This window comes from Capra hircus, chromosome 15 (assembly GCF_001704415.2).
Source record: "Capra hircus breed San Clemente chromosome 15, ASM170441v1, whole genome shotgun sequence".
NCBI classification, from domain to species: domain Eukaryota; kingdom Metazoa; phylum Chordata; class Mammalia; order Artiodactyla; family Bovidae; genus Capra; species Capra hircus.
In genome coordinates this window covers 44,897,177-44,911,633 of record NC_030822.1, presented here as the reverse complement: position 1 = coordinate 44,911,633, position 14,457 = coordinate 44,897,177, and the positions used below count along the sequence as shown (strand labels likewise).

Genomic DNA, 14,457 nt, shown 5'->3' with positions numbered 1-14,457 from the left:
AAACTGTTGTTAGTCCTGCAGTCATATCTGACTCTTTGTGACCCCATGAACTGTAGCCTGCCAGGCTCCTCTGTCCATAGTATTCTCCAGGCAAGAATACTGGAGTGGGTTGCCATTTCCTACTCCAGGGGATCTTCCCAACCCAGGGATCGAACCTGGGGTCTCCTGGGCTGCATGCAGATTCTTGGCTATCTGAGCCACCAGGGAAGCCCCCAGAGAAAGATGCTACTAATAATCCCTGGTCTTTCTTTAACTCAGGAACAACTTATTTTTGAACCTCTTAAAAGGATACATGTATGTGTGCACATTGTCAGTACACATGTAAGAACTGGCATGATGCTACTCACAGCAAGAATACGTGATGAGGCCCCATCACGTGTCCTCATCCCACTCCACCGCTTAACAGCTGTGTGGCCTTGCATGTGACCCTTGCCCTCTCTGAGCCTCAGTTCCCTGACCTGCTCTCTCCCTCATTCCCCAACCATTGTCTCAGCCTCACCAAGTTCTTTCAGTGCCTCTCCAGCCTTTGCAGCTGTTGATCCCTCTCCCCCTGTCTCCTCTGCACCTTGCTGGTGCCCACACATCCTTGAAATCTTGTCCCAAATATCACTCCTGGGGCAAGTGTCTCTGACTCCTAGGCGAGCTTACCTCCCGTGGGTCCTGCGTGTCTGGAGCACCCTGTCTTTCCCCCATCATGACACAGGTCTCAATTATTCAACTCTCTGTTTATCCACTAGCCCAGAGGTCTCTAATCTTTCTGGTACCAGGGACCAGTTTCATGGAAGATAATTTTTACATGGACTGGGGGTGAGGGGTGGATGGTTTCAGGATGACTCAAGCACAGTAAGGTTCCCGCTCCAACGAGAGTCTGATGCCTCCACTGATGTGACAGGAGAAGGAGCTCAGGTGGTAATGCAAGCGATAGGGAAAATTTGTAAAGAGATGAAGCTTCACTTGCTCACCTGCAGCTCACATCCTGCTGTGAAACCCATGTAACAGGCCTTTGACTGGCATTTGTCTATTGCCCAGGGGTAGGAGACCCCTGCACTAGTCCATAGCAGGGCAGGACTTCCGTTTGTCATGCCTGCCCTTCACTCTTCCCCTCGCACTGGACCTGATATAGTGAAAATATTCAGTGCATATATTTATGGAACTGAATTAAGTTTAAAAATCTATCAAATGGGGATAACAATGACCTGCACTGCTGTACCGTCTCATGGGGTTATTGTGATAAGCTCCATAACCATTACTGCTAACATTTATTGAGACTGGGCCCTGGGCCAAACTACCATGGGGATGGCTTTGTGCAGATCTCACTGTGACCCTGAGGGCAGGGCACCATAATTATCTTATTATTACAAATGAGGAAACTGAAGCTTGGAGAGGTTACATGAACTATCAGATATCACTCAGATTGTAAGTGGCAAAGTTTGGCTCAGAAACCAGTCCATCAGACTCTAGACCCTGTCTGTTCTTAAATGCCACTCTAACCCGCATTGTGAAGGCCATGCTCTGTGCAGGTGGCATGTTCAGGCCTGTCAGGTAAAGATATAAATGCCTTCTCACATCCCCAGGCGGAGTCCTTGCTTGGCCTCAAGTTTCATGGCTGTTAACACAGGACCTGAAGTATAGACTAAAGACTGTTTTAGCTTTATCTTTCCCACTGTATTCTCCTCTTCACTTTAAGGAGAGTATTTTCATTTGCCAAAGTGAAACATTTAGGAGAATTCACAGATCCTGCATCACAGCTGCCATCCTGGTACCTCCATGGGGCTCCGGGAAAGGGAGGTGAGAGTCCAGAAGTCACCACTAGAGGGCTTCCAAGAGCAGATCTATGCCATCACTTGTGGACTCCAGCCCCCAGCACCTTGACCCCCTTCTTCCACCACACTCTCTCATCAGCTCCAGCCTTAGGCTGTGACCAAGAGTCCTCTGTCCCTGGTTTTGGGCAGACTCCAGGCATCCTTAGGCTTTAGCTTCAAAAGGACCCCAGGTGCAGAGGTCAGGAGAGGCTGCCTGTCCCACCAGGTCCTGCAGCACGTGCTGGGGCCAGGCTGGGAACCCTAGTGCCCTGGTGTCATCTGTGTGCATTCTCATCACCAGCCTGTTATAGAAGCTGAGGACACAGCTGAAAAGAAGAAAATCCCAGTGCTCACACAGCTCAGGCAAGACCCCAAACAGGGAAGAAAGCACTAAGAATCCAATCTGGTCATAATTATAACAGTAGCTCATATATTGAGTTCCAGCAATGAGCCAGGCAGTGTTCTAAGCTCTCTCAATATATTATCTCCTTAATCCTCCCCACAGCCCTGAGAGAGAAGATTGTTATTAATCTCATTTACAGACAAAGAGACTTCTGCTGGGAGAGGTCACATGGCAGTAAGCGGTGAAGCCAAGACTCAGACCCATGCTCTAGAGCACAGGCCTTCTCCTCATATCAACTAAACACCACACTGCGAGGGAGAAGCTGTGAGCAGGAGAGTCTGGGATCACAGGAGACAGAGGGCCTGACTTCGCCTGGGAATATGTACACAAAGGAAATGACATTTGCCCTGGTTCTTAGAGGAGAGGAGTTGGCCAGGATGACAAGGGCCAAAGGGCTTCCACATAAATGCAAAAGCTCCTGGGGACACAGAAATAGTAATACAACTAGAAGTTTCACTAGACTCAAGTCAGGGGCCGATGAAGGGGCCTAAGGATGGAGGACCAGTTGATTAAAGACCTTGAATACCATGATTAGGGATTTGGATTTGGATTTAATCCTGAGGGCAATTTGGAGCCACTCAAAACATAACAGAGCAGGGCAGTGACATAACCGTGCAGAGACTCAGTAGAGAAGGGACTGGAGTGGACTGAATGTTGTACAGGAGGTGACCTGCCAGGAGGCGAAGGTTGTACAGCAGAGAGAGGACAGCAGGCTGCACAAAGACGTGGCACGCGACAGGAAGAAGTGGGTGGTCGGGAGAGGTGAGAGGATGCGAGGGTGAGGGAGGGGAAGGAGCAAGGCTGGCTCCTGGGGCCTGGTCTAGGTGCCCGGTGCTGCCCTGGCTGGGACGGGAAACCCATCCAGAGGAGGAGTCAGTTTTCATCTTGCTTGGTTTCAGGGAGAGGTATGATGACAAGTAGGATACACAAGGTCACAGCAGAAGTGGGTGCGAGGCCTTACAGAGGGGTCTGTCGAAGCGGCCCCACGCCTTCCCAGGGAGGAGAGCAGGCCTGGAGAACCCGGAACCGCCCCGCCACAAGCTGGTCCACTCCCAGCCGCGGTCACTGTGCCGCCACATAATGAGATGTTCTTCTCAGTTTTGGAGTCCGGGGGCTGTGGCTCCTTAGGGTTTGGACTCAGCATCCCATAATTGCAGAGCTCGTCAGATTCTGTGTCATTAGCTCTCCGGTTCCCAGGGCGCCACCTTTCCTACTGTATTTGCCGATAAAAAGTCTGGTTGAACAGGGCAGCTCTTGCTGTGCAATGGGGACTGTCTGCTGTCCCCACTCCCCACAACTCCCAGTGGTTGAACCATCCTCAGCTGTGAACCTGGACATGAAATCTTCCCATTCCTAGTACAGATGATCTGACTTCTCATACAAAGGGAGGAAATGAAAACCAAGGTCAAAGCAGATGAACTGGCAATGAGTCACATACCCTTCATGGTAGAAACCGCCACAGCCAGGAGCTGGAGGGGCCAGGGGCCAAGACCGAGGTTGGAGTTCCTCTGTCTCCGTGGTGAGCTGGAATCTGATGCTGGGAAGATGCCCCTGTGCCCGGGAAGCAGGCGGGCATCCCAACAGTGAGCCAGGCTCACAGGAGCCCTGTGCAGTTCCCAGCAGAGTCCCCAAGAGCTGCCTACTCCCCCAGTCGCCCTGCTCCTTGCTCCTGGATGGTGGCCTTCCTGGACATCTGGAAGGAGGTGACTGAGCCCCCAAATCTGGGTTTTCTGGAGTCTGGCAGATTCCAAAACCCAATGCCAGATGTAACCACAGTTATCTCCACATACCAGGCTACTGGTCAGATAGATTTTTTTTTTAAGTTGGAATTTATCCAGGGTGGAGTTGGAGTAGGGGAAGGGAGTAGCATAGTCATATACCAAAGAATTACAGAATGAAACAATGGGCTCCCTAAGATGTGCCTAAAATCAGAAGGAATTAACTACACACACAGTAAGCAGGAAAAATTACCAACAATAGGACACCTTCTGGGAACCAAGAACTCTCTCCTTCAGCCCACACAGGGGTTTGATGGTTGGTGATTACCCACCCATTATACAGAGGTAAAAACTGAGGCTTAGAAGCATTACTTAACTTGCCTAAGACCTCACTGTTAATAATCATAATGAAATTAGGATTGAGGACACACTCTGGACACTGTGCTAAATGCTTGGTCCAATCTTAATGATTTACTTTACCCTCAAAATAGACATACACAGACTACTATGTATAAAATAGATAATTAATGAGAACCTGTAAGCAGAGGGAGTTCTACTCAGTGTTCTGTGGTGATCTAAATGGGAAGGATATCACAAAAAAAGAGGGGATATGTCTATATATACAGCTGATTCAATTTGCTGTACAGCAGAAACTAACACACCATTATAAAGCATCTACACTTGGGTAAAAATTAAAACAAACAAACAGAAACAATCCCATGAAGGTCACATAACAGATTTGGGAGTTGAAGTAACTTGGCCAAGATCTCAAGGTGGATAAGTGGAAACAAGAATTTATGTAGAGCTTTGCTCTTACCTAAATAGTATGTTTTTTTTTTAACAGTCTTCAGCAATTTAACTGATATTCACACCCTCAAATCCATAGCCGGGGCTCTTTCTCCCATGCTAAACTCTTCTTATATGACTATCAATGCCTCTTTTTCATAAATATATGTATGGGCTTCCCAGGTAGCAATAGTGTTTAAGAATCTGCCTGCAATGCAGGAGACCTGGGTTTGATCCCTGGGTTGGGAAGATCCCCTGGAGAAGGGAACAGCAACATATTCCAGTATTCTTGCCTGGAGAATCCCATGGACAGAGTAGCCTGGCAGACTACAGTCCATGTGGCGGCAAAGAGTCAGACATAACTGAGAGACTACCGCTTCCACTCTGTTGCATGTGTACACATATCCTCTCCCTCCTGAGTCTCCCTCCAACCCCCACCCCCATTCCATCCTTCTAGATCATCACTGAGCTGAGCTCCACGTGTTATACAGAAGCTTCCCACTGTTCTACACATGGTACTATATACATGTAAACTGTATTCTCTCAAGTCGTCCCCTCCTCCCTTTCCCCTCTGTGTCCACAAGTCCTTTCTCCACGTCTGTGCCTCTCTTCCTGCCCTGCAAAGAGGCTCATCGCTACCATATATATATAAGCCTTTTTAAAGCTTGTGATCATTTAAAGACTACAGTATGCCCAGTCATTTCTCAAACTCCTGCCTTATTTCCTTCTGAGAGAGAATGGGGTGTGTGTTGTTTAAATTCAGGACTGGCCCACTGGCTGCATCATCACAGATGTCTGACAAGTTTGCCCCAGAAGAACTGCCAGAGCGGGAAGCCAGGGAGATGGGGCAAAGTAGGAGTGCCCTTCTGAGGACTCTTTCCCATCCTCGTTCTGCCTCTGCTCCTGCCCCTCGGGCATCCTGCCTCACTCTTCAAAGCCCATCACTGGGGGAAGGTAACTGTGCCAGACCATTCAGATGCCAAAGGGAACAGCTTTCCGCAGTCCAGCAGACCCATGCCCTGGCCCCTAGCTTCTGATATCAATGTCTCATTGCCAGATAATCCTGTAGGTCTGGCATCCAGGGTTCCCCCAAAACACTGGGGGTCAATAGTTTATGAAAATCTCTGTCTACGTTCTTGTTGGCTCCTTTTAAATTCTTTTCACTCAGAATGAAACTTCAATTATTTCTTCTAAGTCTGGAATTTCGATCTCTCTGCCTTATTCTATTCTACTAGCTAATGTGAAGCGGAGAGTTTTCTGTAAAAGAATACTTTTCTATGCCAAGAACACTTGGCAATGACCCCCAAATTTTACTGAGCGTCCCAGTGGGCCAAGCTAGGTGTTGGGATTATATAGGAGAGATAGTGAGGATGTGATCTCCAAGAGGGCAGGAACTTCCATTAGAGTGTGACATAATCCTTAGACCTAGCACAGCACCTGGCATGTCATAAGCACTCGACAAACATTTGCTGAATGAATAAATGAATGATTTTAAATAAGCAATTATGGTTCAGTATGTTCCATGTGGCATTTTGAAGTAATCAGAAGGAATTTGGGGCGCACAGAGAAGTTCAGCTCAAGCTAAGGGATCTGAGAAAGTGTCCCAGGCCAACGCTAGGAGGATGCCTTCAAGTGTGCTAGAAACAGCAGAGTTGGAAAGCGACAGGATTTCAAACAGCATGTGCAAAGCAGTGGAGACGTGGAGCCGCATGTTGGGAAGATGACAAGTTGCTAAGAGTAGTCAGAGGGGTGGAATGAACTCAGTCAAAAATAAGAACTTCAAATCAAGAAGTGTGCTGGAATGCTGGGATTCAAGGATTTATCTGTATTTTATTCCAGCAAAGCCGGGTGCTCTATCCCCACCCCTCATAAAGCACTTCTCCAGGCTATATCACAGGGCTTCCATAAAACCTGGACAAGGCACACCCTCAGATGATGGAAGGGGCTCCCAAACTAAAATGTCTTACAATTTCCTTCCCAGCTACAAGGCCAACACAAAACTTTGGTGCTTCTCACTGAAAGGAGTAAGACCTTGTTTGTTTTGGTCAATGAGATTCTTTCACAGCCCTGAGGCACTCAAGTGGGATCCTTTTTGTCCAGAAAAGGGAAAAGACTATCCAAAACTCACTCACCAACTCCTAGAACATTAGCACTGAAAGAGTCCCTGGGAAACGTTTGCCTACCTCCTCATCCTCAGATGAAGAAAACAAAACTCAGAGAGGGAAATGATTGTCTGAGGACACAGAGCAGGTTAGTGCAGAAGCAGGGCTGGGAAGGAAGGAAGGGAGGAAGGAAAACAGGATGCAAGGACGGCCAGCCTCTGGCCCCTGGTCACTGCTCCCCACTGCACTGTGCTCCCCCGCAAGACATTAAACGATGAAATCGCAGACATTTTTTTCCAACGAACATAAAACCAAAAGATTAAAAATATTTCTGAATTGCTATCCTTTAGGAGGAAAAAAAAAAAGTCTCTCCAACTGTCTGACTCCTTCAACCAATTAAATCTTTGGCTGCCACTCAGAAACAGTATTTAAATTAATCAAGGTAAAACTCTAGCTTATCCTTTCCCTCCATGCGGCAGTTTTCTACCATAAAGAATGAAACCAGCTTGCTTGGAGAAAGGAACAAACTTCAAGCTAAGGAATTAAATTTCTCACAGTCACCTGAGACGCCTCAGTGGTTAGTCACTCATCATTTATTAAACATTTATTCATTCAACAACCAGTTTTTGAGCTTCTTTTGTGCGCATTTTAACCACAGGAGCACAAATATGAATCAGAAATGACTGACCCTCAGGATATTTATTGAGTCAGAAGGATGACATTTACATAACTCATTATAGTCCTACTCACGGCCTGGCCCAAAGTAAGTTCTTAGCCTAAAGTAAATTTCATTCAAATGAACGAGTGAATGAATGAAACTGAAATCTATTGCAGATCACTGCTAACAAGAGGATTCCACTGGAGCTAGGACACAGGGCTGCTAGAAATCACTGGAGGCTAGCTGGGATAATAAACTTAAGAAACACAGCTCCGGGAAGGCAGGACTCCAGAGAGAGTGGAAGGGGGCCTGAAAGTATTATAGCAGCTCCATTCCCCTCTCTGGGTTTCAGTTTCCCCATCTCATAATACAGGGAGCTCTAAGGAAACTTCCAGCAACAACATTCGATGCCTCTATGATCCCAGTTCCCGGCACTATAAGGGAATTTAAATCCAACCTCCCCTCTTAAAAATGGAATCATTATTCCTATGTCTTTACAAGGTCACACCCTATGTTTCTGTGGATTTCTCTTGGGAGATGGGAGACGGAAGGGAATTTGATTCTAGCCTTCCTTTAGGTTTAAACAACAGGAAAATATCCAATTATCCCATTGACAATTACAGTCTGCACATTTCACCGCGGGCACAGAAAGCAGCCGGCAGCAGAAAACCAGCCTCAGAGCAAGGGCGTACACATGCAAGCCATTATCTACTTGGAGACAGGCTGGCCCGCGACAGCCTCACTGGCTCAGGGAAGCTGGGCGGGCCCTTGCCAGCAGCCTAGGGGTGACCCAGGAGGCTGCCGGCCTGCCACAAGCTTCAGCTGACTCATCGGAAACCTAGAGAGACATCTCTTCCTCCCAGTGAGACATCCCAAATAAAAGCCCCAGGTTGTATACTTGCTACAAATCCAAGCCTGATCACTTGAGATAAATTAACAAGTCCCACAAGGGAAGGCACCACACCCGATTCAGTCACCATCATGTCCTTAAGCACACAGCCCCATACAGAGACGTGATCTGCACTTAATACGTACTCGCAGAGAAATTTTGTGGAAGACTTAATGAATAGTAATGAATAAACGGGGCTTCACTGGTGACTTGGCAGCAAAGAATCCACTTGCCAATGCAGGGGACATGGGAGACACGGGTTCAATCTCTGGGTTGGAAGATCCCCTGGAGAAGAAAATGGTGACCTACTCCAGTATTCTTGCCTGGAAAATCACATGGACAGAGGAGCCTTGTGGGCATCAGTCCATGGGGTCGCAAAGAGTCAGACACAACTCAGCAACTAAACAAAAACAACAATGAATAAACGACCACCTGAATGAACGAATGAATGACTTATTCATGTGATGCCCTCAAGAACATCACGGAAAAGACAGCCGCAATAGAGTACTGGCTGGCACTCAGGTTCAAGCACCATCTGAGGACATGTATCCTGGCTCTGTTCTTTGTCAGTCTGTCCTGGACAAGTTAGCAACTTCAGCTCCTCAAGCCTCAGTTTTCTCATGCGACGGACATGAGGTTAATTTATCTCAAGTGATGAGGCTTGGATTTGTATGTGGCGTCTGGGTTCCTCCTCAAAGGAAAGACTTGCTGTCCCCAGCTGGCAGGACTTTCAGAGCTACCTTACGTGAGGTCGTGCTCTGCCCAAAGTCACCCACTCCGACAGAATGAAGGTGGGATATGAAGGTCCTGGCCTGTCTGGCCAATGAACAACTCTGATCCCAAAGGTCCCTGTGAGGTCAGCTGAGTCGTCATCAACCCAGCGTTACAGTTCTGCACCCTGCCCCCAACCCACTCCCACCCCACCGGCCATGCCTGCCTCCTGCCACAGGTGTCAATCCCAAAGGCACTCCCTAACGACCATCCTGAACTCTCAACCCCATCTCAGTGACTGCTTCCCAGGGAACCCAACCTATGGCCCCCTCATTAGCAAAACAGAGATAATAGTAAGTATACACAAGGGCTGTGATGAGGACTGAGTGAATTGCTATGTGTAAAAGCGACCAGCTCATAGCAAGTGCTGAATGAGAGTCAGCCAATTTTGTTACAGGGGTTAATGAAGTCCTTTCATCAGTATTCTCACCCTCACAAGCAGGAAACCAGAGAGAAAATGTCAGTGTCTCAGCTTGATCTGTGGGTAAGAGAAGTAATGAAAGGAAGGAGAGAAGGGAGGGAGGGAGGGAGGAAAAGAGGGAGGGGGAGTGGGAGACATGTCTGGATGTGGCCCTGTTTGCATCCCTCAGACTGGCCTCCAGTCCACCCTGCAGGAACCTCTCCATAGAGACTGTTAAATCAAAGGCCTGGGCCTCCTGCAGAAGAGGGGGCACGATGATAGTGGGCACAACCCTGGGAGCAGACAGACAGGTGGCAGCACCCTGACCACCATGTCTGGATCCCCAAACCACTACCACCCTGCCCAGAGCCAACAGCAAGAACTGATGTACCAATCGCAGAGATGGGAGCCCAGAGACCCAAGAAGAAAGCAAAGATCAGCTAGAGACACAGCAGCCACAGTCTCTTGCTACCCAGAGAGTTGATCCCATGTCCCCTTCACTCCCACCAAAAAATTCATGAACTTCTGGGCAAGTATTTGAACCTAGCTTGCAAGGGTTTTCACCGCTGAGGGAGGGAGATTAGGGGGTGGGGGGTGGCTTACTGTTACCAGGATGGCCTTGTAAAATGCAGGTTGGCACACAGAGGCCTAGAGAGACCTTCCTTCTTAGACCTCAGCACTTAGACGAACTTTTAAAGCAATGACCACGGTCACCCTGTTATAGAAGATAAAACTGGTGCTCAGACAGGTTAGGCAGCAGCCAAAGTCACAGAGCTGGTAGGAAGTGGAGCTGGGCTTTGAGTCCAAGTCTGATCCCAAGGCTTATATACTTTCAACCTCTTCAGGTTCGTACATTAAAGTTTTCAAGAATAAGGTTCTGTTCTTTGGCTTGTTTACTTTATTTTATTGCTTTTCTAAAATTTATTTTTAATTGGAGGATAATTGCTTTACAATACAGTGTTGGTTTCTGCCATATAACAACATGAATCAACAGTAGGATTTTTTATTATTATTATTATTTAAAATATGAAAACCTCCCAGGAGATTCAGACGTGGTCATAGTTGATAGCCATCACACCCCCTCCTATCACCCAATTCAATTCACAATCCCAACCTCTGGCCTCAGACACCTCTGCTCTCTGTCTTCTGTTCTCTTCCAGGAGCCAATACCTAGAAAAGCTCTTCTGATGCTATTTACTCAGAAGGGTCTCAAATACCAAAGGTCTAACCTAGACAGCTCACCCGGGCTGTGGGATGATCCCATGCAACTTGTACAACGATGTGAACAATGGCACTCCAGAGTGAAATTCAGTCTCAGTGGAACACAACAGAAAGAAGTCAATTATCCAGCATTAATTATTTATCTGGAGACAATAACCATGGTGTTATTCCCCATGAGAGAGGCCTCTGCAGCTTGGAACAAGAGGAAAGAAGAGGCGGCTGCTATTGTCTGCTCATAATGAAGCATCAGATTGGACAAATGAACCCCTCTGACATCCTGTAAATACACATGAGCCCCCGCTGTGAACGTGGCCCAGGCACACACTCCAGAACACAAACAATGAACAGGGTGGTAGACGATTAATAGGATTATATTCCCCCACTGTTTCGGGCAGGCCTGGCCGGCAATGTGAGACTGTGATGACAGTAAAGGAGGTGCCACCTTCTCTCTGCAGCCTGCCTCCCCTATCAGAATAAGAAGATTGAAGACATTCTAAACAAACAATTTTGCAGGTCGCGGTGTTTGCGGAATCATGTTAGTCTGGTGTTTTCCTCCCAAGGTATCAATATTTGCTGTACAATGTCAGTTAGAAAGCCTGTCCTGACTCCAAAAGCATAATGATCTGATTCCTAAATCATTTTTATGTAATTTAATTTTCTTTTATTTTAAAAAATTCTGAGGAGGTTGGAGAGAGAGCTCAGTGGCTCCCAGGGGCTGACGGAGTTCCAGAATGTGATCCACCTTGGCTCGTAGTCTCTATTCCAGGGTCTTATTCTTTGTCTAAAGGAGATGGTAATATTGATTGAGCAGTTCCTATGTTTCAGACAGGCACTTTGTATATATTATCTCTTTTTTTACTCTTCGGATTTATTTTCAAACATTTTCTTCTACACAAAAATAAAGCGTAAACGCTATTTGCATACAGCAACGATTTGTTGTTCAGTTTATATGTGAATAGTAACAACATATACATATTAAAGGCTCATCACAACCCGATGATGTAAGCATAAATATCTCTATTTCATTGATCAATAAACTGAAGCCCAAGGTTATAGCTAATAAGCAGCAGAACCAAGAATCAATTTTTGTTGGGGGAGAGGGGGGGTCAAGATTCCTAACCACTGTCCTAAACTGCCCTGTGATGTCAGTTTCCCAAACCACAGCACAGGCTCTGGTCTGACAATTCCAACCCCTGTGAGATCCATAGAGGGGCCCCAAAGCCCTGTTGCCACAGATGTTGCTACTCATCTGAGTATACGGTTTTCAACCTGGGCAGGATGGGCGATGGAAAGACTGAGATTCCTCTGCATCTAGAACACATCTACTCTTTTCTGATTATAAAATATTAGGCTGCTAGGAGTGTCTGCCCATGACTTATTTTCTCAAAGAGGTGACTTGCCAATAGTAAGGGGTCAAGCGAAGTATTTCTAGAAGAACCCCCTAAGATCACCTACATGAAGAGCCACAGAGGGCCTCCAACATGTAGCAGGCACCCAATAAACAAGGGCCCTTCTTATATAGCTCTCACTGGATGGCAGACGTTTTGCATGTATTATTAGCTCATTTAATCCACACATCAACCTTATGTCTAGATACTATTATTACCCCTGTTTTATACATGAGGGAGCCAAGAAGCCATGGGGTTGAAGAGTTCACATAAAACCACACAATTAGTTGAACCCAGTCAGTCATGTGTTCAGAGGTGATAACATCTGCTCAAATCATGAGATCCCATCTCTGAGACTATGCATGTATCCTTACAGGTTTGCATCACACCATCTCTGAGCTCTACCTTAGAGTCCATGTGGAAAAATATTTGGGTCTCCGTGTTATATCTTACTCCCAGTGTCAGGCCACACAGGAAATTCTTAACTACATTTCTAACAGTGTTCTCAGCCCTCAGGCATGTTCATCTTCTTAAACCTCTTTATGATAATGGCTTTGGGGGAGCAGACCGATACTGTCATAGAAATTAATCCAACTCCAGTAGACTCTTAGCAAATATTTAATAAATCCTTCTGATTTTTAAAAGCAAGACACACACCCAAAATACTCAAAAACAGAAAGAAAAATATAGCAATGCATGCTGTACATAGTTGAAGCCCCTATAATTCAGGCTGGGGTCAAAAAGAGAGATCAGATGGTAGTGGTATCAGAATACTGTGTAGGCCAAAATGTTTGTTTGGGTCTTTCCATAACATCGGATGGAATAATCTGAATGAACTTTTTGGCCAACCCAATATATAAAGCAATAAGAAACAATGATTTAACAACCTTGGAAGGGCTTGGATTCTCCTGCCTCAAAACAGTCCCATCAAAACATCTAAGCAAGAACTGAAAGGATAAGAGGAAGCTCTGAGCCTCAAACTGCAAAGTTCCTCCACAGACCAAACCTAAGTTAGAGTGACCCACCATCTCGGTTTGCCCAGGACCGAGGAGTTTCCAGGGACATGGGATTGTCAGTGCCAAAATCAGCACAGTACCAGGCAAACTGGGATAGCTGTCATCAGAGATTTGTTGCCCTGGTGCTTCCACCTCTGCTTCTGCCTAGGGCCACCAGGACCAGCCAGTCAGATCTCCACCTGCCTCCCCGTCCCCTTCACCTGTGTGAAGGCAGCTCTGGAACCCTAGGTCTTCCTTCGCCCATCATCCAGGCCTCACCCCGTGCTTGGTGTATTCTTTCCTCCCCCTCACCACACTGCCCAACTCATGGCAACAAGTGTTTCCCAAGGATCAGCTCTGTGCCCACTCCTCCCATTGGTGCTTCGAGAGAAAGACACCTAATGGTAGGCTGATGTCTTCCAAGAGGCTCAGAGAGGCCAAGCCCCTCCAGTGGCTCCAACCTCCTGGAGCTATCAGAATCCAGAGCTTCCTCTGGGGTCCCTTCTGTGAGCAGCACACCCCACTTGATCTTTTGCTTCATTGTCTGCTTGGATCTTAAAGTAGCCCCTTAGGGCAGAATGTGGCTGACTCCTCTGTGTCTCAGAGCCCAGTTCCATTTGTATTTGCTGAGTGACTGCAGTATCCCAGATACCTTGTCCTAAGCCTCCTCCCAGCACAGTGCACTGAGAGATGGGGCCACCTGAAAACCCTAGGATGCTGGGGCTGGGCCTCTGCCAGAGTCCAGATGGGGCAGGCCAGGCCCTGAGACACAGCGGTGGGACTTACCGCTGACCCGGCAGAGGAATGGAGTCCAGGTGGCGGCCTCCAGGCAGCGCCATCATGTTGACGCCAATCCGCAGCAAAGCCTGCCGACAGCGATCGGGGCCCTAGAAAGAGAAGGCAGGATGGGGTCAACCAGGGCCCCCAAGTAAGGAGGCCCAGTCATTTTCTCTCCCAAATCCTGGCCACAGGGGGTCATCTCATGTGTGGAGAGAAGCCCCCCCGACCCTCCTCTGCTGTTTGAATCAGTTTATATTACACTGACCTCACACTCAATGCAAGACTCAGATCTGATCTTGATTCTAAGTCCCTGATGCACCATGAACCCCTAGAATTTTTCTTAGGTTTCATTGCCAAACACATACTTAACCCATTTTGCTTTGTACCCAATATTGGGACACACAGACCAGCAAATATTGCACAGGAAATATTTACACTTTAAAAGTTTGTAGTTTACCTGAAATTCACATTTTACTGGGCACCTTGTTTTCTTAGCTAAATCTGGCAACTCTGCATACTAATTCCTAAGCCATATACTGTCAAA

At 47.1% G+C, this 14,457-nt stretch overlaps 1 protein-coding gene across 1 annotated transcript in view; it reads right to left on the bottom strand.

Moving 5' to 3' along the window:
- INSC (inscuteable homolog (Drosophila)) overlaps positions 1–14,457 on the bottom strand; it is a 130,955-nt gene that overhangs the window by 79,850 nt on the left and 36,648 nt on the right. Inside the window, exon 2 of the mRNA XM_018059588.1 lies at positions 13,920–14,020. Within this exon, the coding sequence (XP_017915077.1) occupies positions 13,920–13,975 (56 nt within the window). The 5' untranslated portion in view covers positions 13,976–14,020. The remainder of the gene's footprint in view (positions 1–13,919; positions 14,021–14,457) is intronic.